Source organism: Centroberyx gerrardi, chromosome 18, assembly GCF_048128805.1.
Source record: "Centroberyx gerrardi isolate f3 chromosome 18, fCenGer3.hap1.cur.20231027, whole genome shotgun sequence".
Classification (NCBI taxonomy): domain Eukaryota; kingdom Metazoa; phylum Chordata; class Actinopteri; order Beryciformes; family Berycidae; genus Centroberyx; species Centroberyx gerrardi.
Genome location: NC_136014.1, coordinates 16,974,535 through 16,997,175, shown reverse-complemented (window position 1 = coordinate 16,997,175; position 22,641 = coordinate 16,974,535). Strand labels below are relative to the sequence as shown.

The 22,641-nt window shown below is 43.6% G+C and overlaps 1 protein-coding gene across 1 annotated transcript in view; it reads right to left on the bottom strand.

The window, feature by feature from the left end:
* The window catches only part of pak5 (p21 protein (Cdc42/Rac)-activated kinase 5), a 37,314-nt gene that overhangs the window by 9,029 nt on the left and 5,644 nt on the right, over window positions 1-22,641 (bottom strand). The window contains exons 2-4 of the mRNA XM_078289833.1: window positions 6,994-7,833; window positions 846-1,055; window positions 129-270 (exon numbers count right to left, since the gene is read on the bottom strand). Of these exons, the coding sequence (XP_078145959.1) occupies window positions 129-270; window positions 846-1,055; window positions 6,994-7,833 (1,192 nt within the window). The remainder of the gene's footprint in view (window positions 1-128; window positions 271-845; window positions 1,056-6,993; window positions 7,834-22,641) is intronic.

Sequence of the window (22,641 nt, the reverse complement as noted above, 5' to 3'; positions counted from 1 at the left end):
CAACGCTTGTACAGATGTATCAGCTGTGAAAGTGATTGTGTTTACATGTCTACTACACTGTAAAACTTCTACAATGGCTAGAGCTGTATATTTCCCTCCATTTTCTAAAGTTGGAGTCCATTTCTCACCTGGGTTGACCACCAGTTGTAGTGCAGCTCTGAACTGCTCATGGGAGACTCTGGAGGGCTGCGTGTCTGAGCTGGAGCCCCAGGAAGGAGGCGGGTAGGCCCCTGGGGGGATGTAGGGCGACGAAGGCTGCGAGTAGGCCCCCTGGATGGAAAACACACATACACACACACACACACAGAGCGAGAGAGAGATGGCTTTTAAAGTGGCCTTATTAAAGGAATTCAAATTTGCCTCTATTTATTTTATTTATAGTGAGTGCATTTTGAAAATATCCATCTGTTTTTGAACTCCAGTCATCAAATCGTGACAAGACTGTTTACAGTCAGGCAAGTTTGCACCATTTGAAGTGGAAAGCCTCCACTCAGCAGCTTTGCCTCATTAGAATTAGAGGAGCTGGTATTGCCGGCCAATCAGGGCCCAGTATTGTGACTGTTCTGCCCGTGAAGACTTCAAATACATTCAACAATTACCATTTTAATATTTATACATTTACTTGCAAAACATCCTAAAAAACATTATTTTTTATGCTCAGCCATAGAAGACAATTTTGAAAACAAAATCATGATTACAGAATAATACGGGACCTATAAAGACTTAACGGTACCATGGATATAGGACATGCTGAGTCTGCTAGCACAGAATGTCTATATACATGTAAAATTCAATACATGCATGTCTATAGAGATTTGTATGCATTATTCAAACAGTGAACGTACCTGAGGGGTGTATGGTGGGCTGGGCTGGGAGGGGGGGTGATGGTAGGGTGAGGGTTTGTAATGGTGGAAGACAGGAGGGTAGGGCAGGTGTACAGGGGGGTAGCCAGGCGGCTTGCTGTGGCTCTGAGGTAGCTTGAGAGGCCCTCGGGGGTAGGTGTCACCACCCGGAACCTGCGGACTGCCGTCCCGCGATGGACGCTCGTAGTCGCCCTGAGGGAGAGGGCACAAGGACTGGGTCAAGTGTCTGAATGGGTCAAATTTTAAAGAAATTTCAGGTTTTCTGTACAATTTGTCCCACAGTTACAGTACACAGGCGTCCCCCGGGTGTGTTGTGGTGCATCACCAGGGCTTCGGTACATGCATTTCCGTAGCATTCTTGACTTATTGAATGCGTTGAATGGAAATATTCCATTCATGGTTACCACTTTGTGAAATAATACTTTCCTCCTTGATCAACATACATTCTGAAACATAAAAATTGCCTCCTTGCACATGCACAAACACATAAAACTCCTGCAAACACTCCCTCTGTGTTAACAGTAAAATGTCGGCTCCACTCCCAGGTCTGTCTGCAGGTACGTTAGCCCTAGACAGATCTAATGGAGGACATTTAGTCCACAGGACAGGGACCATACTTTATCATTAGCACCCCACACTGCTCCTCAACCACTCCATTCATCACACAGGAGTCCAGGGAGCACCCAGATCTGGGACACGCCACTTCCTTAAGATCCCATTTAAAAAAAAGTTACAGTCGAAGTTACACGTAAACCTTCTTACACTCTAGATAACAGGCTGTAATGATCGACGGAACAAACAAAGCATATGGGTGTCTTTGAAAGCAGCGTGGGAGCACACACACAAATACAGTATGCACACACCCACACAACACACACAGTGAGAGAGTGAGTACAGTGAGAGTGTAGTGCTTCACTCTGAGATCTGTTACTGTAAAAGCCCCATCATTTGAGGAGAAGAATCTCAATCTATTGCCCCTACTACTACAGTACTACTACAGTAGTAGTAATTTAAATGAAGTATTTAATGACCTCATTATAGTGTGTCAATTTGTTTAGGCTGAACGTGTGCTACTGTATGAGTTAAATGACTACAGTTAATGAAAATAGGAAAAAGGGGGGGGAATGCTGGTGGTATTAAATCCTCATTGGCAAGAGAATCCATTATATGGATTGCCATGGAAAAAGTATTTTATCATGCACAGCTGCCATAGAGGTCACATTCATAGGAATTAAAGGGTTAAAGTAAGGGTTAAGGGTTGATCTATAGAGAAAGTGGAAGACCTGAAATGAAATTATGAAATAATAATCTAAGGTAAATGTATGTAACATGACACATTTAAAGAGATGACAGTGAAACTGGCTAAATATCAATATCCAGGGTGGACTGAACAGGAGAGTGTGATGCAGAAGCTCGACTAATGCACTGACAGTAGAGGAGCAGGCTGCCTCCACCCTGAGGAGACTAAATTAAATTACCTTTGCCACTCCTCCCAAAAACGCACTTCAACCAGCATGATTTTCTTTCTCATAAATTCTCAAGAGACAGAGAGGATAATAGAAAAAATCTCTCTCTCTCTCTCTGTCTCGCCCTCTCTCTCTTGCTCTTTATTTGTTTCTCTCTCAATGACTATCGCTCTTTATCTATTACACTTCCACACAGAGAGAGACACACACATACACACACACACATACACAGGGCAAGAGGAGGAGCCCTGATGTGTTGGGATGGTGTATAATTACATGGTGTGAACTCCTTTAATCAATCACTCTCAGGCAGGTGGGGGGGTGGCGGTGCTGGGATGGCCCAGTCTCGGGCCCCCCTATCGTTGGCCGGCACCGCTGGCTGGCTGTCAGCCAAGGGTCTCCTGATCCATGTTGGTTAAACGCGCATTAATCTGAGTTTGGCAGGGTAATCAACAACCTAACTCAACTGTGAAATTGAATTCCGCGGTGGAACATCGTTCGGCCAGTTTTATGCTAAGGCTGCAGAAAGGGAAAGTGCCGCAACATCAATTTGTCACCGAGAGCTGCGGCACTGAGCTCACGCTTGCCACACAACAGAGAGAGAGAGAGAGAGAGACAGAGAGAGAAAGAGAGAGAGAGAGACAGACAGAGAGAGAAAGAGAGAGAGACAGAGAGAGAGAAAGTGAGTGAGTGAGTTAGTGTGTATTTCTGTCTTTGTGTGTCTGTGCGTCTGTGTGTGGCCAAGTCTCCATGCTGTCTACTATTACATCCCCACCGGCTCCCAACAACGGCGGGGAAAAAGAAGGATTTAGTTCAGTGGTATGAGTGGGTTGAATGAAAGAAAGAGAAGAAAAGACAGAGAATGAGAGAGAGGAGAGGGGTGGGTTTGTTACAAGGTCCATGAGCCAAGAAGAATAGTGATTCTTAAGCTGCCAGATGACTTAGTGTGCTCTTTGTTTTTCCTTGCCAGTGCCGCAAATTCTCCTACAAGCATCACAAGGCAAATTAGGCTGCGTTGTTTCCTAAGCCAACACTTCAATATGGCCTATTTCCCATTGGGTTTAAGACAGAACTAAACAACAAACAGAATATCAAATCAAATTTTAAAAGCTTTTTTCACGCCAAATACAGTCAGATTGGAGTTCATTTCTTTTAGCTTTACTATAGATACCTTTTTTTTTTTACCATTTTACAATGAAAAAAATACTAAACACATGTGTTTCAACTACAATCCAAACATGCAATTTGGATGGGAATCTAATGGGAATGGGAATCATGTTTTCCTCACTTTAGCCTTGAATCTTTACATTCCTTACACATTTCTGCTCAAGCACAGCCGCTCAGAAAGAATAATATGTAAGAAAAAATGACCTCCTCCTGCCGCAGCTCCAATCCTGCTACTCTTGCATTCTCCATGGCTGTTTTTTTGTACGAGTGTATGCATTTCTCTTGAGTGGCTATTTACTGAGGCATGCAGGTTAAATGGTTTTTCATCAAGGCACCCTGGGATCTACATCAGCAAACCCAGTTCTCTTCTCAGCTACTGGACTCGCAGTGTGTGTGAAGGAGGGATAGTGGACGGGTGTGATAGCGCTACACACACTCCTATAATGGGCCTAATGGGACAGTGTAATAGGAAGGCTTTGGAGAACAATATCTAGGAAAGAAAAGAACATTTTAGAGAATCACCACTGTTTCTGTTATTAACTCTGTCATTGAGTTGACAACGTAACGTAGTGTATGTAGTATGATGCATTCATATTCGTTTAAAGGAGACAACACAAATGACTTATACTGGAAACATAAGGTTGCATTACACAGCCAGTAATGCATGGGACGTTTGTTTGCTGATGTCTATAGTGTGGAGGCATCTCTCGGGTCTCCTGGTTGCTGCTGCTGCTGCTCCACTGGAGCAAGTCGCAGGCATTTGGCTGGTAGGAGAACAACTGCTGCACAGCGCTCAGTGCCAACACACTCACACACGCTGTTCACACAAAGGGAAGCCACAAGCCATGAAACATAAGCTATGAAATAATGTAACTGCATGTAATTTTGCTCATAATTAAATACAGAATTTGACATTTATATCTTTTTCATCATGACAATTTTGTTTTTATTGGTAATCCCTGCTGAATGTAATATTACCCATCTAGATTGCCCATTTTGCACATCACTTTGATCATCACCATAAGTGGGAATCTGTGAGATCTGTTTTTTTTTTTTGTTTGTTTGTTATTGCCAACATCTTCGGTGATAAGCGACCATCGCACAGAGACTGCTCTTCTTAAAGTTACTAACATCCTTCTCCTTGCAGCTGACGCTGGTGGCTGCTCAGTACTTGTCCTCTTAGATCTCAACACAGTGTTTGACACAGTTGACCATGACATACTACTAAACCACCTTGAATGCTGCTCTTTGATTTGATTGATTATTTTCTTACCTGAGATCCAGAACCTTTTCTTTAGCAGCAGCTCACCTAGACTCCAGGCCTGCCTATCAGATATTAAATGCTAGATGTCACAAAATTTCCTCCAAATAAATGACAACAAATCTGAGTTGGTTCTTTTTGGCCCACCAAACTATTAACATACTTAAGGGTGATCTTGGCTACCTACCAGCCTGTGTTAAGGTGGCTGCTAAAAACCTGAGTGTGATATTTGATTTGTTTCCTCTTTAAAATAAGATCCTTTCTATCCTTTGCAGGCCTTGAGAGGGATATTCATGCTTTTATCTCATCTCATCTTCTGCTCTGGCCTCAGTCAGAGATTTTGTTTGCAGCTATAGTGGAAAATGCAGCTGCAAGGCTTCTAACAAATTCCACTTTAGCCTGTCTTCACCTGCTGCCAGTTAGTTTTAGAATTGATTTTAACATTTTACTGACAACTTTTAAGGCTCACCGACATTGGGCATGGCTCTCCTGGCAGTATCAAACACTTGGTTAATTACTAAAGGTGACCAAGAAACTAAGGCTAGACAAATCAGTATCATCTTTTAAATGACTCCTCAAAACGTACTTTTATGAACAGGCTTTTTACAAGTCCTTTTTTTGTTTCTCTTGGTTTATGTTTTATTTGTTACTTTACAAACTATTTATCCTCTCTTTTATTCTTCTCCCTTCTCCTGTTCTTATCTTCAATTTTTATTCATTTGTTTAATTGCTTTTTGTGCTATCTTTCACTTTATTGGCTATGTAAAGCACTTTGTTTTGAAAAGCACGATATAAACAAAGTTTATTGTTATTATTATTGGACATTCTGTCGATGAAGGTTGAGTTTCTGTGGGTTTCTCTTTTCTTTGTCTGTTCAGCCATGGTGGCTATCGCTGCTCATGCTAATTAGCATGCTAATTCTTCTATTTAGTCCAAACAAATCGCTGTTGCTGCAGCTGGAAATGTAAAATGCATCACTTTTTATGCACCAGAGGATTTTTACCAGGAAAGACAAGCAAATGTAACAAATGTAAAAGCTTTCATGAACAGGGTATAGGTTGAATCACTACTGTGTCATATCAATCTGCGATAGTAGCAGAACAGACATTTATTTATATATTTCTGCTCTGGTTTGCTCTGGTCTCGTTTGATCTAATCTGGTCTTATGTGGTCTGGACTGTTGTGCCTAGCATGGTCTGTTCTGGTTAGACTTGATTTCCTCATCACAAATAAGAGGTTGTTACACTTCTGGGAGTGTGCTTTTGACATGATGAGCATTAATTAACAGTCTCATCTTAGGACAAGATAAGTATCCTATGCTCTCAAAAGACAGTTCTTCAGCCCTTCAAGATGCAATCATGATTAGTATATTTCTCCACATACATTTTGCCTGTAGGTCTGTATCTGTCTGTCTCTGTCATGAAGTAATGGATGGGGAGACTCCAAAGTGAACCACTCTCTTCCTCTCTTCCATCTTAAACATCCCATTTTTCTCTCTCTTTCTTCCTGCTTTAACTCTTCTTCTCCCATCTCCCTTTCTCCTCTGTTTTCCTTCATTCCTCCCTTTGCCTAGTCTCTCTCAGTCTCTCTCTCTAGCTTTCTAGTGCTATCTGGTTGATGTGATGGTCAGTGTGTGCATTAATTGATTTGCGTGCAGAGAGAGTGGCTGCTGAAGAGGGGTAATTCTGTATGTGGCAGCGCCTGCCTCCACTGGGGGAGAGTAGATTAACAGCTGACACCATCTATCTAGCAGGAAGGCCAGCAAAACGGATGGAGAGGATGAGAAAGAGCAAGAAACAGAGAGGGAGACAGAGAGACTGAGACAAGAGAGGGAGAGGGAGAGAGAGAGAGAGAGAGAGAGAGAGAGAGGAGAAAAATATACAGAGAAGAGAGTGTAGGTGGATGGGGGGTGTGAGATAAGGGCGCAAGTGCCAATATATCTGTAATTTTCTCTGCAATGGTTCTAAGGGCTTGTTAGAGATTTCACTGTAGTGTTAAAACCTTTCCTGGACAGTCACTGTAACTGGGTAGCTTATATACTCAGCTGTTTAGCATAAACTGAGATGAAAAAGTATAACTTGTATAAGAAATTGTTGAATAAATGTACTCAAATCTTTTGTGTTACAAAAACACTTATGCAAAGCACTATCAGGTTGGCATATACAGTACACTGAAGGACAGATGAGAGAGTTTGCATCCAAAGAGTTTGTGCTAATGTAGCTGTATGCAGACATACCTTGACTATGGTCTGTGAGTTGGTGAGACTCTCTGAGAGGCGGGGGTAGGTGTAGGAGCTGTATGGGTGGGCCTGAGGAGGGTTCTTGAAAGCCCCACTGGCCCCATATGGGACATTGGGCTCCTGCAGCCCAGAGCCCGACCGAGACCGCTGCCGTATAGCCGGCGTGGGGCTGGTCTGAGTCACGTAGGAACTCTTGGGTCGCTTTTCGTACTCGTCCCGCAGGCCGCCGTAGCTCCACTCGCTGTCTGGGTAGTTGATCTGTTCGCTGTGGAGCGAGGCGCGAGACGGCGTGCCCACTGACGTGTCCCGGTAGTCCTGGCTGGATGAGCCGCCCACAGACGCCCGGTAGTAGCCGCTGGAGCCCACCCCGCTCCCCACTGTGGAGGCCACCTCATCGGCCGAGCGCCCTTTGCTCTCCAGGTAAGTGTGGTAGTCCGGCGGCAGCTTGCCGTAGTCTGATTTCTGGGGCATGGCGTCCGGGTAGAAGGGGCTGCGTATTGGGTGCGAGTGGCCATTCTGCTTGGGGAAGCGATAATGCCTCCCCATGGCCCAGTCCCCATCTATGGAGAAGCCTGGCTTGCCAGGCTCCAGAGAGAAGTCCCTGCTGGAGGTGTCCAGGTCACAGGAGTAGCGGGAGTAGTAGTGGCTGAAGCCATTCTCCTCCGGGGTGTTGGGATGACCGCCGCCAGGCGGTTTGGAGCTGCTGCCGGCCTGGTGGGGGCCTGGTGGGCTCTCTTTACGCAGGGAGTTGGAGCGCGTCACTGAGATGTTGTCAAACTCCTCCAGCAGGCCATTGATGGACGCGTCCTTGGGCGGCCGGTTCCCTCTGACGATGGTCTACAGGAGGAACAAACACATATACACTTAGCACACAAGAGAACCAGCTGGCTGATAGTTTGATGGATGTCTTGTAGATAGCCCTGATACCTTGGGTTGCAGTACATTCCATTTCAGTTCAGCCATTTTTGGCTGAAAGCTGAAGGAGATGAATTGGAATTCCTGTTTAATCAAATTCAGTTAATTAGCAACACCTAAATATTCAGGCTGGAATTTCAATTCATGTGTATCAGGGCTTAGTGACAAGTATGAAATTAATCATCACTTGCAATAAATGAATGCCAGTATTTGTCATCTGAAAGAACAGCAGGCATCATTCTACAAAACCGCTAGTAGTTGTGAGTTAGGATGCAGCCAGAAAATGCATGGAAATAAATGGCGAGATACCTTCGATGCTAAGAGGAAACCAGTGGTAGATTGAAGGAGCTAATTCCTGCCCCGTTTCCCTCGCAACAGATTAGCTTCATTTTCAGTGGGCTGATCAGGATACATTAATAGTCGTGACATTTGGTGTGGTGCTCGTAAGGCGCATGAACAGACATGCATGCGCACACACACACACACACACATACAAACAGAGAAAGAGAGAGTGAGGGGGAGAGAGAGAGAGAACATACGTGCTCACATCTGCTTCGAAGCGAATGCAGCTTAAACATCAGGGGTGCTGCTTATCCCCTCCTACCTTGTGCTAAACCCTTTACACGGCTGTGTCGTGAGTCACGGGGAACTGTGCTACAGCAGTACTCACAAAACTGCATTCTCTGGGAGGAATCAAAGTCTGTGTGTGTGTGTGTGTGCGTGCACGTGTGTATGCTGTTCTGTGGTGTGAACCCAGAGGATCAACACACCAGTACAGTGAAAAGCATGAGAGTGAGGGCAGAAGCCAATGACACAGCTTTTATCTACCTGTCTCTCTACCACTTGGGTTTTATGGGAAACAATGCATTAGAACAATGGGAGCATGTTGTGTGACTGCTGAGTGCTGAGAGGAGGATGTAGGGGTTACTTGAATTTCAAACTCTTACGCAACCTATCTGAGGGCTTTTTCTCATCATGGAACAAAACTAAAAAAAAAATTTAGCTTATTTTGTTGCATAAAGCCTCTGACTGTGGTGCTCAGTGGTGCTTCCCTTGCATTACGGCCTCAGAATAGGTTTAAAAAGCTGAATGTACAAAATATTCGGGACATCTTCATATTAAGTTGCAGCTCCTATTGCGCAGACCACATCTCAATTGTCTCAAAGCTTAAAAATCCTTCTCTAACTTCTCTCTGCTTTTCTTATCTACATCTCCTCCTTTGTGATTGGTGTAGATTTAATAAGGGAAATCAATACGGGATAATAGCTTTTACCTGGATTCACCTCATCAGTGTGCTTCATGAAAAGAGTTAGTGTCCCTAATACTTTGGACATTCAGGGTATTTGCCCCTTAATGCTTTTATGGTCTCAGAGAGTTCTCAGCCTCCTGTCCCAAAGCATGACCCATCCAGCTGGCGATGTTATCGCATAAGTCTTTCACAAGCCTGGAAAAATCCTAAATCCACTGACTGTAACGTCATCAAATTAACAGGTTCATAAAGCTGTAGCAGTCATGGAGCAGACTAAAGCTTATCGTGAACTGAACTGAACTAGCTAAACTAGCTAACCGTGGTCCAGTGTACCTGTACCTCAGCTGGTACAGCATGGCACTAACATCGCCAGGGATAAATGTTTGATTCCCACTATTGGTTCATGCTAGAAATGTACTTGATACTGTGAGGCACTTTGGATAAAAGTCCAACAAATAGCATATGGTAGGCCTATGTCATATGTCATATTAACTTTTAAAGACGAGATGAAATGAAAAATGCCTTTTTAACCCTTTTAGATCACATCCCCGGTCATACTGTGCACCTATTTAACAATATATGCCAAAAAAAATACCAAAAATCAATTTCATTGTATTCTTATATCAAAATTCAATCATGTTTTCTTCCTGTAAAACAAAATATGCCGTGCTTACGTAAGCATGCCCGTAACTAATTTCAACCAATAATATCATGATATCCACCCATCAATCAATCTTCAACTTTTAGCGCACAGAGCTAAGAGGCTAAGATTCATTAGTTAGCTAGCTAGCAACAGCATGGTACTTCGGTGTGTCTTCGGGTGTTATGACACACCCACTTTTCAACGTTCAAATCAAATTCCTCCCAACGTTATGTCCCGCCTGTCTTTCCTGTTTCACTCGGAAATACGTCACGATACGGAAGTTAGATACTCTCAAAATGCCGTTTCATCTCGACTTTAAATAGATGCAATAAACCAAGAAAGATCATGATCTACAGTGAACACTCTTCTCTACAGCTTCACTTTAATTAAATGGTGTGCGGTCACAGGTGTTTACTGGGTATTTCAGAATGGCTTTGAACACGATTGAGCCAATCAGAACTGAGCATTGGAACTATCCATTTTATAAACCGATATAAGCTACCAAAGACAGACTCTTCCTGTGAAATGCTTATATTTCACTTTACAGATGAAAAGCTCATGTTATCAATTTGTGTGAAGGCTTGAAATACTAATAATAAACCGACTGCATGGCTCTCTAGGTACTTGTTTAGTCCTTTCCACCTCTAAAGGTGTTTGTGCTTAACCCGACTCTTAGACCTAAGAGCATCGCATCAGCAAGTTTTTCGACACACTTTGACAGGCCTCTCGCCTCTCTGTCTGTCACATTAAGTGTCATTCTTGTCCCTGCTGTAGTTTGCCCATGTCACATGTGCTGAGCCAGACGCAGAGAAAAGCTGGGATAATCATCACCTCTCAACAATATTTCGCTGACACAGGGAAACATCTAGACGCCTTTACTGAGCTGCAACTCCCACAACAACCCTGCTCCCATCTATATATGTATCTCAGCTCGACCAAGCTACTGCAATTAATAATGAAATAAAATAATGTTTACGTTGATGATTTTTCAACACCCCCCCCCCCCATATATCTATGTAGCCACTTACTCCTAGAAACAGGTATTGAAAACTAGGTAACATTAGCTAACATGCCATGATACAATATAATAGGAAGTTGCTTGTGCCATAATGTCAGTGTGACTGTATCTGTCCTTATTGATATATACAGTAGTTCTTGACTGTTGGTTGAAAGATCAATTGAAAATAAACATGGGGGTTACCATGGTGACCAGCCGGGAAACGTGCCAAACCAGCTTTCTCCTACCTCTTCTTCTCCTATTTTAACTTATACAGCCACAACTTTTTATTTTTGACTTCCACTTACTAGTTGTTTTTTTCCACTGAAGAGCTGAATAATTTCTTTCCAGACTAAAAGGAAGCTCTTTGCACAAACCTCTCCTAGCAAGGCTAACACAGGTATACTTTCATCATCTCTGCCTTCTCTTTTGTTACTTCATACACCTTTCTCTCCCTCTGCACCGCTTCCCTCTTTAACACTCTCCTGCTCTCCTCTGTTTGAGAGCCGGGGCTGTTTGGTGCTGTGAACTGGAACCCAAGGTGAAATAGCCTATAAACCAGTGAGTAAAGTCTGGCTGAGAGGCTTAGGGGTGAGGGGAGACCGGGACGGATGGTCTTTTAAACAGGTCATTGGGTAGAAATCTATCATGTTCTGGACAGATGTTACACAGCGCGGGCTTAGGCTGACATGAACAGAACAAAAGAAAAAAACACAACTCACAACTCATACATTGATGAAAAAAACTCAAATAGGCCTGTGCTTGTTCTTGATCTCTTTCTTCTTCATACAATAACGCTAATGCTATACTAATGCCAATATTATTACTAATGATAATTGTTGCTGTTGTTATTGTCATTATCATTATTCTAACACTTCATCTAAACTGTGCTACGAAACTGTAAATGGTGTGCTCTCGTGTGAAACCTAAAATGAGGCCAAGTCACATCATGTTACACTGTACGGCTGCGGGTGATTCACGCCTAATTCAATTGGCAGACAACAGTAGGGAGTGTCAGTTATCTAATAAAACATCATCGTCTCCATTTGGTTCATAATCAATAAGCGTGTGTCAAGGAGCGTGACAGTTACAAGAGCGAGAGAGAGTCAGAGAACAAGAGAGAGAGAGAGGGAGAGGGAGACGGCAAATGAAAGCGAGGAGGTGACGAGGGTGCAGAGGGGAGAGAGAGACAAGGTTAATTGTGTGCCAAATCACTGTCAAACGGTCGGCATCAAGCCTGAAAATCTTTCCATTAATTTGAATTAGGGGGCTGATACTGGCTTCCGTGTCTCCCCCCCCCCCATCCTCCCCCTCCTCACCCCTCCTCCCCCGTCCTTATAGCTCTGGGAGCTCCGCGCACGGGTCGTGTTCGGCGGGTGCTGTGACAGCAGCCATATTTCACCGGCGTGCGGCGTTGGCCTGTCCTTTAGTGATAAGCTGTAATAGATCTACTCTCTCCACTCACCACGGCCTGCTCAAGGTAAGCACAGGCGAGAGGAGAGGAGAAGGAGAAGGAGAAGGAGAGGAGAGGAGAGGAGAGGAGAGGAGAGGAGAGGAGAGGAGAGGAGAGGAGAGGAGGAACGAGTGGGGGAGGAAAAAGTGGACAGTAGAGGGAGGAGAGCAGAATAAAGGAAGAATGCAAACAGGAGGGTGAGAGAAGAGAAAAGCACAGAAGAGTGGAAAGTATGTGTGGGTGCGTGGTGACCAAAATAGCCAGTATGGGTAATGGGGAACTGGAAATAGTGAAGGAGAAGAAGAAGAAAGCCAGCATTCATCAGCACTCACAGAAAAGCGAGAGAAGCAGCAGTGTGGGAAGAGAGAGGAATGGCATGAGAAAGGATGGAGAAGGGGTGAGGATGGGAGGGAAGGATGGAAGGGAGGGAGAAAGGGAGCGATGAAAAATGAGGCTCATTGGGAGATAAGGGGGGATTAACCTTGCTGGTAATGAAGGGAGGTGTGATGGGAGGATGGAGGGAGGAAGAGAGGGAGGGATAATTAATGAGCTTGCCCTTCCTGTGACTCCTAGCTAGAACCCTGGTTTAGAGGCTGCGCATCGCTGGCCAGCAGGGTCCCGGGACGACAGAGGGACCGGAGGAGGAGAGGCTCCGCTCCTCTGGTGCCATTCTACTATGGCTTTGGAATTGTTTTTAAAAGCTGTATGAAACTTCTGCACACTTAGATCAACGCAATGTTCATATTTTAATGCAGGCTTTTGGTTTATATGACCGTTGTTAGAGCATATCGTTGTTGTGAAAATCTTGCAATTTTAGTGATTTTCATGTTTTAAATTAAATTGACAAATGACATGCTCCTCTATGAGTTGAGAAAGTTCTAAGTACCTTTAAGATTATGAAAACCTTATTGGACAAAGTGACAAATGCGTGGTCATCAAGCTAAAAAGAAGGCTACTTTTCTGAAAAATGGACGTTTTGGAGATAATGTGGTTTTCACCTGACAACAGTGATAAGCTCTGATCAAAGCTTATGTTAAATAATAAATATAGCACTTTTCTAAATATGGAAAAGTTATTTATTTACGTGAAGCGTTTCATTCTGTAACACCCTATAGTCATGTTTGGAAAGGAAAAAAGAAATGACCTGATATTTGATGTAGGCAGGCACACACAGATACTCACACGTAGGCACACACACACACACACACACACACACACATATATAGTAACAGAGGCAGATGCGTAACTCCTCCCCCTCGTGTGTCTTTAGTCACACATGACCACACATCACCTAACACACCCCCGCTCTCAGAATGACATGCCGACACACACACACACACACACACACACACACACACTCACAAAACTCCCATACGGCTGCTGTGCTGCACCCGATCATGCACACACACACACACACACACACACTGCAGAGCAACGCCTACTCCTCACACCCCCACTCTCAACAAATTCCTGCCCACGCACTCTGGAAGACAAACAGACAAAATGCAGCCACACAGAAATGATGAGGCTCGACTGTGACATGTTTGCTGATGTGCTGTGATGTAGTACAATGAAAGTATGCTGCTTCATGACTCACTCACATGGCAACTGGGAGCGTGCTTCAAAATCTTAGTGCAACCGTAGTATTTCTCTTTCCCTATCCCTCTCTCACTATTCTCCCTCTCCCTCCCTCCCTCTCCCTCCCTCCCTGTATTCTCTCTCCATACTGAATGTGTGAATCTCATTGTCACGACTCACGCTGCAGAGAATAAGCATGCATGGGTATATATATTTATACACACACACACACACACACACACACACGGTCAACAAGTACACACTACTACTCCTGCTGCTCCTGAAGTGCAGTATCCCGCTGCATCAGTGACCAATTTGCGGACAGTAGCTTATTCACTGCCGTCTGAGACAGATAATATCAGCGGGCCCTTGAGACAGCGGACAAAGAGACGACTCACGACTCTCCTTCGAGTGTCGGTTGATGTGGACCAAACATGATCTACAGTATTGATTAATGAAGGCTCACACATAGCAACTAGCAGATGCATAAACAAAGAATAAAGGTACTGTATCTATTGTGTAAAAATAAAGCATTCATCAGTAGAGATAGATAGAGCTTTCATAGAGCGATAAATGTAGCTCCATGCATTATCACTGCACCGTATTAGTTGCTTTTGGCTCTGCTTTGATGTAGGTGATATTGTGCAAGACACAGGGGTTTTTAGTCATCAGTTTAACAATAATACATGCATTCACAGCGAAAATGAAAGGGATATAATTCAATAATCTTACCCTATTTAGGTACCCACAGATAGAATAGGCAATACATCAATAGTGGGTGTGCTTATCCTCTAGCTCTCTCTGCTGGATGGAAGTGATAAAAGCAACAAAGATGCTGAATGAAATTTTACTTTCTGCTCCATTTTCTAAGATCCCATTCATAAAAGACTTTAAGGTCAAGCTACAACGTCGACAAGAGGTAAACGTAACAAGAGGCACTTGAGCTGCCTGATGTCCCGCAATAATCACCATGATATATTAAACACAACCAGTTACCCTAATGAGGTCATTAATTAAGCTAATTAATGCATTAATTAGCAAATATTTCAACATACTTGTCTTCACATAACACATGGGGAAGTATTAATATGAACTCCGTATCATCAGGAAAATCAGGTTTTCCTCATTAATATGCAAATGCAAGGTACTCCAAAATTGAATCAGATCATCTACTCTATAGGGGGAACCTGTGGTGAAAGTATAAAGTTTCTATCACACATTGTTCTTGAGTTATTGTGTTTACAGGAATGTGTGTAGACACAGACAGACACACACACACACAGATGCCACCATGATGACATAGGGTCCTGCCTACTATGTACCAGGGTGATTGAAAACATTGAAAAAAAAGTTTTTGAATTGATGATTTAAGGTAAGATAACATTCACAATATAATTCCAATATTCTCATGCTACTTCCTTAGAAATAACTTCAAACCAGATGTCAAATATCAGAATAGTAGGTTAGCCTTGTCTTTTTTGGGGCTGAATCCCCAATAATCAGACCCAAAACCACTTCTCTGTGCATGTAAATGTAGCCAATGTGTTTTCATTGGTTTTCTTGGACCATAGGCTGATGAAAATTTGTATACAAAGTGCTATGTAGAGGCTAAATTCAAGTAAGAAAAAATTGAGTAATGTCAACCAATGTCAAAATTGCAATTAGTAAGTTTTTCAGATGGCAGCAGGCAAGGAGAAGCAGGAAGTCTCTTATTAACGCTTAGGCTCTGCTGCTCCCTGCTGGTCTTACTCAGTACTGCATGTCTAAGGCGGGACACATTGAATTAAAATGATGTGGGTGTAAATTTCATTGATACAAGGACACAGTACAGTGAGGCTTCGGGGAGGAAGATGCCCTGAGGCGCAGATGTAGAATCTAAATTGTTAATTAGAATGACTAATCCTGACCTCAAAATCCAGTCGAATACGTCCTCAGATCAGCGTACGCAGGTTGACAGGCTGACCCACCTGCCACGTATTACTTGCTACAGGATTTCATGAAACGGTTCCACTGAGTTCTTGACATGTTATTAGCCGAGCTACAGATGAGGTTTTAGCAAACATGAACAGGATTATTCAAGGCGAGGATTTTGGAGCGTTTCCATGATTAATAGGCTGCGAGCTGACCTGTTTCCTCTGGGCATCCTGCTGCCTGTTAGTTACAGTGGCTAATAACCATCATCTCACCACGCTGCAGAGAGACTGTACACTCACTGAGGATTCAATAGAATAAGTGGATACCATGATAAGACACTGATATAACACAAAATGCCCTATTAATGATCAAAATCAAATCCTACGAATGTGCCTCGACTAGTAAGGGAGGATTCTGCTAAAGCTGGTGGGCTTTACAATGCCTTGCAGCTAATGTGTGTTTGTGTGTGTCTGTGCACATGTGTTTCTGTGTGTGTGTGTGTGTGTGTGTGCATGTGTAAAAGTATGAGGGAGATGTAGAAGACTCTGCTTGTAACTGATGTGAAGTTTAGTTGTTTTTTACAATCACCAATCCAATTACTCAAACTCCATAAAACATTCACTGTAAAGGGAAATCAAGATGGTTCACCTTTATTTAAAGGATGGCTTACCTCACATTTCTTACATCTTAGTGCCATATTTGTTAGGGGCGGGGGATTCCCTCTCTCTCTCTCTCTCTGCATGTGTTCACATGTGTGCATGCGTTGGCGTGCATGTGTGTCTATGTATATTAGTGTTTCGGTGTGCGCTTCAGTGTACATGCATTGGGATTAATGCGTATCAGTGTGTGTTTTGGTTTGCGTTGCTTTACGTGTGTGTATGGTGTGTATGTGTGTGTACGGTGTGGGTGTGTGTGTCATGCTGCTGTAGGGAGACTGGGGGAGACCCTTACACAAGCAGAAGAGCTGGAGGTGGGGAGTTTTTGCGGCTCTGTTATGTTTCTCTGATGTGATGCCTCCGCACCCCCCAACCCCCACACACACACACACACACCCTCCACCCCCTCACCCCCAGCTCCCCCAACCAGCAGCTGAGACCAGCGTGACCCAGTTACCTTTGACCTCGTCGGGGTAAAAGCCTCTCAACTATACCGAGCTTCAGGATCCACGAGTCACACATGAGGGGGGCTTCATGCGCGGAGCGAGGAATCATTTCCAGAAAAAAGGATTAGCGGCGGCATAATGAAATACAAACATACAGTCGGACCAAATCCTTGGACCTTAAGCATATTACTGGCAGTAAAGCCTGGACACCCTTCTCTTTTTCTATCCCTCTAAGCAGTGGCAGATTTAGGCTGATTCAGAAACAGAAATTTCTAGAAAAAAGAAAAAAAAAGAGCAGAATCAATCAGCTGCAGTACTGTATCCTTGCCGATGTGATCGAATTGTGCGAGTGTCTAATTGTTTTCGACCTGCACATTCAATATCGAGGAGTTTCCCGGCGAGTCCATCACTGTCAGGAAAACTTTCTGATCTGAAGGAGGAGAGAGGAGAGGAGAGGAGACGGGCTGACAGAGGAAGAGGAGGGGATCAATTAGACGTCCCTCAGTTATCTACTCTTCAGCTCCGAGACAGATAGACGGACAGCAGCCCACTATAGATTAATTACTCACGCTCGCTCGTTAATCTAAGCCCCGTCACCCGGTTAGGCCTCTGCAATGCATCGCCGCCCCTGCCATTCTCATTCCACACTCAGTTTCTACTCCTCTTTTCGCTTATTCTCATAAGGCCGCTCTCTCTCTCTCTCTCTCTACCTTTCTTCTTCTCTCATTTTCATTCTACCCCTGTCCTTTTTTACTCTTTTCCTCCCCCACCTCTCTCTCTCTCTCTCACACATACACAAACACACACACACACACACTTGCATTTCTCTCTATCTTACACTTCCCATCTTCAAGGTCAGCATCAAAAGATAAACTGAAGTCGCATTATGAATATGAATGAGAATGAGTATGCATTACTGTACCATATAATGATACCTGCATTTCCATAAGAGCAGAGCAAGAGCAAGGGAGGGAGGGAGGGAGGGGAGGAGAAGGAGGGACATAAGGGTCATTAAGTATATTATAATAAAATTACACCTTAAATCAGTAACAGAGATCATAGGCTTTGTGCCAAGTGTGAAAAATGAAGTGAAGGACATTGAAAGTCCTGTGGAAAGCATCTAAATCATTCATCAACAAATCATTCATCAACAAAAGATGTTAGCTGAGAATCTCATTTCTGTTCCTGTTTCTATCACAGCATTGATTTCCTTCTCTTCCGTCCCTCATGGACATGGGATGTAGAACAGAACAGCTACAATAGATTATCAATGGGGGAGCCTTACGGTGACTTGAAGTACACACTGTCTTTTTGAAGCATGATTTATAAAAATGTTACTTGCCTTGTTACTTTGTCCCAGTTCCATTCCACAATCATTTTAAAGATAAAGCTGACAACCATACTGTGGATAATGATCATGTATAGCCATTGATATATAATAGAAAGTTAATGTAAATTGCAGATTTTTGCATCAAGTTGAATTTTTCACAAATCACATGTTTGGCTTGGATTTGTTTGTAAGCACAATATGTAACTTTATATATATGAATATATGAGAACCTCTTCTATATGAGGTTTGTTGACAAAAATATCTAAAATAATAAAAGAGATGATAACTATAAAATGATAAAATAGATGCCCATTCTAAGCTGCCAAAAAAAATGCCAGATGTATCAAAAAGTGACTGCAAACCTCCCATCAAACATTCTTCCACCATGGCGCTATAAAATAGGAGGATGGGGGTTTGAAACACACTGAACTGAGAGTTGTAGTTCACTATTTGGCCACACGAGGATACTGCAGATCCAGTCAACAAATTATTTCACACCAAAGTGTACATTAGTTTCTGCTGATTGAGAAACACAAGATAAAATTCAAATAATGTCATAGACATCATGCTATTTCATATTGTGAGAAACTAGCTTATTCTCAGTGTTCGTGATTCTCACTTTTTAGATGCTGAGGTACACGTCAGAAAGATGCAAAAATCCACATCACCATGGAGAAGGGACAAAGAAAAAAGAACAAATGACCTACCTTATGGTACCATAAAATATATATATTTTAGCCTGTTAGGTTGAATTTTAACAAACTTAATGTAAAGCTTTTTTTTATTCTTCAAAATTAATTTTCTTCTCATTTGAACAAATTCCCAAGGTATGCTTGAGCTAACTCCACAGGACACCAAAGTCCTGAGGGTTTCTGGAAGATTAGGATTTTCAAAAGTCGCCCTCCAGTCTCTAATTAAGAACTTGGAAAGCGTTCTCTTCAATCCATTACAAACTTGCAGCTTTTAAAGTATGACACACCAATCACCTCAAAAATCAATTTCCTCAACAATCACCCTTTTTAAAATTCACAGCTGAAATGTCCTTCCAAAAAACCCACATTCGGTCATTGGAGGATGGTTGTTAGCCAGGACATTTTGAGCTGCCCTGGCAAGGTACGGCGCACGCTGCTGAAAGCCAAACTTCCCCCACTGACTGCGACTCTGAAGCCTCCCAGGGAGGTGATCTGAAGAGTGTGACTGTGAATGGCAGCAGCGAGAGAAGACAAAGTGAGAGAGCAGAGGAGGAGGAGCAGAGTGGAGGAAGGAATGAGAGAGGCCTAAATCAATGCCATCCACTTCAGTTGACTGCCAAGAAAGACAGATGCTCTCTCTATCTGTGTGTGTGCGTGTGCGTGTGTGTCTGCACAAACACACATCAATCAAGAGTTATTTTCCTCCGAGACTATTCCGAGATCAATGTAGGAAAGAGTTTCATACATGTGCGGTCGAATTCAAATGACCATTAAAATCAAGCACAAATCAATCTCAAAATCTACCTTTCTTCTGTCAGTGAAGTAGCTGCATAAATCATACACAATCACTGTGCATGAGGATCCAGAGTACTAGACAGATTTATTCAGTTTCACTTTAAGATGCAGTTTGTCAGATTTTAAGCACTAAAATGTCTCTGTGATGAATGAAGGAGGCTCTCTTTGCAAAAACATCATCATGGAAAACAGCCTCACTCTGGAGTTCTTTCAAAATGTGCCTCTAAATACTAAATACTGTGGTAATCGTAGTAGCACAACTTGTCTGTAGCTTGTTTTAAACAGACAGTGATCTGGACTGTTGATAATTAGCAGCAATATCAGAGATAAATGCCCAAACAAACAGACACCAGAGGAGACACTTTCTCAAAAAAAGACAGTAGACAGACTGTCTGGCTGCTGACCTTCATCAGAATAACAACAATAACTTTAACACAGAGACATGTTAGAGATTCTGGACCTGCTCCACATCTAAGCAGCACCTGTCTAGACCGCATCCATTCTGAGTCTGGAGAGTTCACTGCCTTGGAAAGCATCCAGTATCATTAACACATACAGCAATAAAATGTCTCCTCAAATTAGCAACTCTCTGCACTATGTCAGAACCTTAATGCTACACTTCCCTGTTAAATAAAGATGCAGGTTTGCATTTCCGCCCCTTAAGCAGAGGGAGGGTGACCCTGTTTAACTGGAAACACTATCTGTGTTAGCTCTGTCTCCATACATACACATACAGCAATGCACCGGCGCTACAAAAATAACTTTTCCATACTTACAGGCAGCACAAACTTAACCTCTCCCAAGAAACATGAGAAAACACATAAGCACTTTAATTTATGGAATGTCATGGTTCACTGCTGAAAACACCACAAAAATAGTAACAGGTCTTAAACATCTTAAATACCTGACCCTTGAAACACCTGATCTCTGTAATATCAGTGTCAGCACAAAGTAAAAAGTGAGAGTAAATGCTATTTGGAAAAACCTAATCCCTACATGCAGCTACAGCATAACCTTTCCACACCATCATTGTTTATTCTAATAGGGTTTTTACTCAGTATATCATCCAGTCAGGTTGCTAGCAGCGAGAAAAACGGAGACCTGTTGTTGCACAGACAGACAAATCTGCATAGCCAGCATACCAGCATGCAGTCTTGGCTACCCAGAAACAGTTGAGCACTGAACACCCCACCTGTAACTGCTTATGCATCGTCTGTGCCTGGGCTTCCAACACCGCCGCTCTCTCCCTCCTCACCGCTCCCGCCACCTGCCTCGGCCCCGGCCTCAGCTGCCCCTTCCCCGCCGCTCCCGGCCCCTCTCTCCTCCCGCTCGCTCCGGCCCGGGCCTCTGCTGCTCCTCGCCCCCCCGCCATAAGTCGCTCTGCCCAGCTGCTGCCGCCGCATCCAGCCACTCTGCCGTCTGCACACCCACGGCCCCCTACCCTCCGAGCGACCCAGTGATCGAGTTTCCTGCTCCATCACCTGCCAAGGGTGGGGGGGTGCGGAGGGGAGGGGAGGGGAGGGGAGGTGGGAGGGCTGGCTCACAAAAAGCCTGCTCTGCTATCACTGACCCACTGACATTTACAGTGGCGCTGTAACAGTTATGACCCCCCCCCCCCCCCCCCCAGACTGTGTGTCATGCTCATTGTCATGGTGTCATTTTTCCCACTGTGCCAGTCCATTCTTCTGTCTCCCAGTCTCCCACACTGTGACAGCCTCACTATTGTCTGACTCGGACTAAATGTACAGAAGCTAAGTCTCAGTGTCACTTAACTCACAGAAATATGACTTGTGTGGATGAATTACAGACTGTTCTTCAATTGATCTGGTTGCAGCATGGCACTAACACTGTCACGGTGACGGGTTTGATTCCCACTGAGGCTGCCCATGCTGAAAAGCGTATGCATTCATGGTACTGTGAGGTGCTTTAGATAAAAGTGTCCACCAAATTCCATATGTTACAGGGAAAATTGTTGTTTGGTAGTGTATTTTCTAATTCCTATGAATAGTGTAGTGTCACATCAAGATATTTCCAGTGCAGCTACAATGTAGTTTGATTGACTGGAGAAAAAAATTCAGCTATCTAAAACATCAAATGCCAGGTTTTGGTGTCAGTCTCTCAGAATCAAAGGGCTTCTTTCTAGAGTCACCATTTTGCACCGATGTTCGACAATCATACAGGGAGAGATCCACTGCAGAAGAGGCAGAGAGACCAATTTCTCCACTGACAGAAGCCTCAATAGACCAGAATGCAATGCAGCCAGAGGACATGTCTCTCACTTGTGTTCTCGACTGGAAAAACTCTCCCACCACAATCGCCACTGCTGTTGCTCTTTCCACCTACATGCAAAAGCCACAGTTCTCTAGGGGCTGCTGAAAGTAATTCTGGGAAATGTAGGAAATCACTAACTGAAGCCGAAGTAGATGAGGCAGGATGAGGGAAAGTGGGTACACCAATAAGTAATTTACAACGCTTCATGACAAAATAACTCCTGGAAAGCATTGAACATTACAGACTGATGATATATAACAGTGTAGGAGTATCCGTGGGTGGAATTTTCCCTTTAACATAGACACTGTTCCGTACCTTCATTACTCTGAATATCAATATATATTTGTCTGATTTATATGCATGGTCCCCCTGTGGCTTTGAACCAAAGTCACATCCATGTTAGCGCTAATGCAAACCAGCGCGGTTCACGCCCTGCACGTCACCCTCTCACTCCCCACATGGTTCCCTTTCCTGCAGCCCCAGCATCAGTCACACCAAGCAACATCTTCACTGCAGCACCTGCCTATTCCTTAATAACACTGTCACCCCTTGTCATCTTCCCTGACCCTCGCTGGGAGTTAGCAAACTTTGTAAGCATTCGGACAGAGATGCAGTACTTTGTATTTGAAATTTAGATGCAGGCAGCTTTAATTTGGAGGTATGGGATGAACAGTTAAAAACCCATTGTGTGGTTGGATAGTTTAAA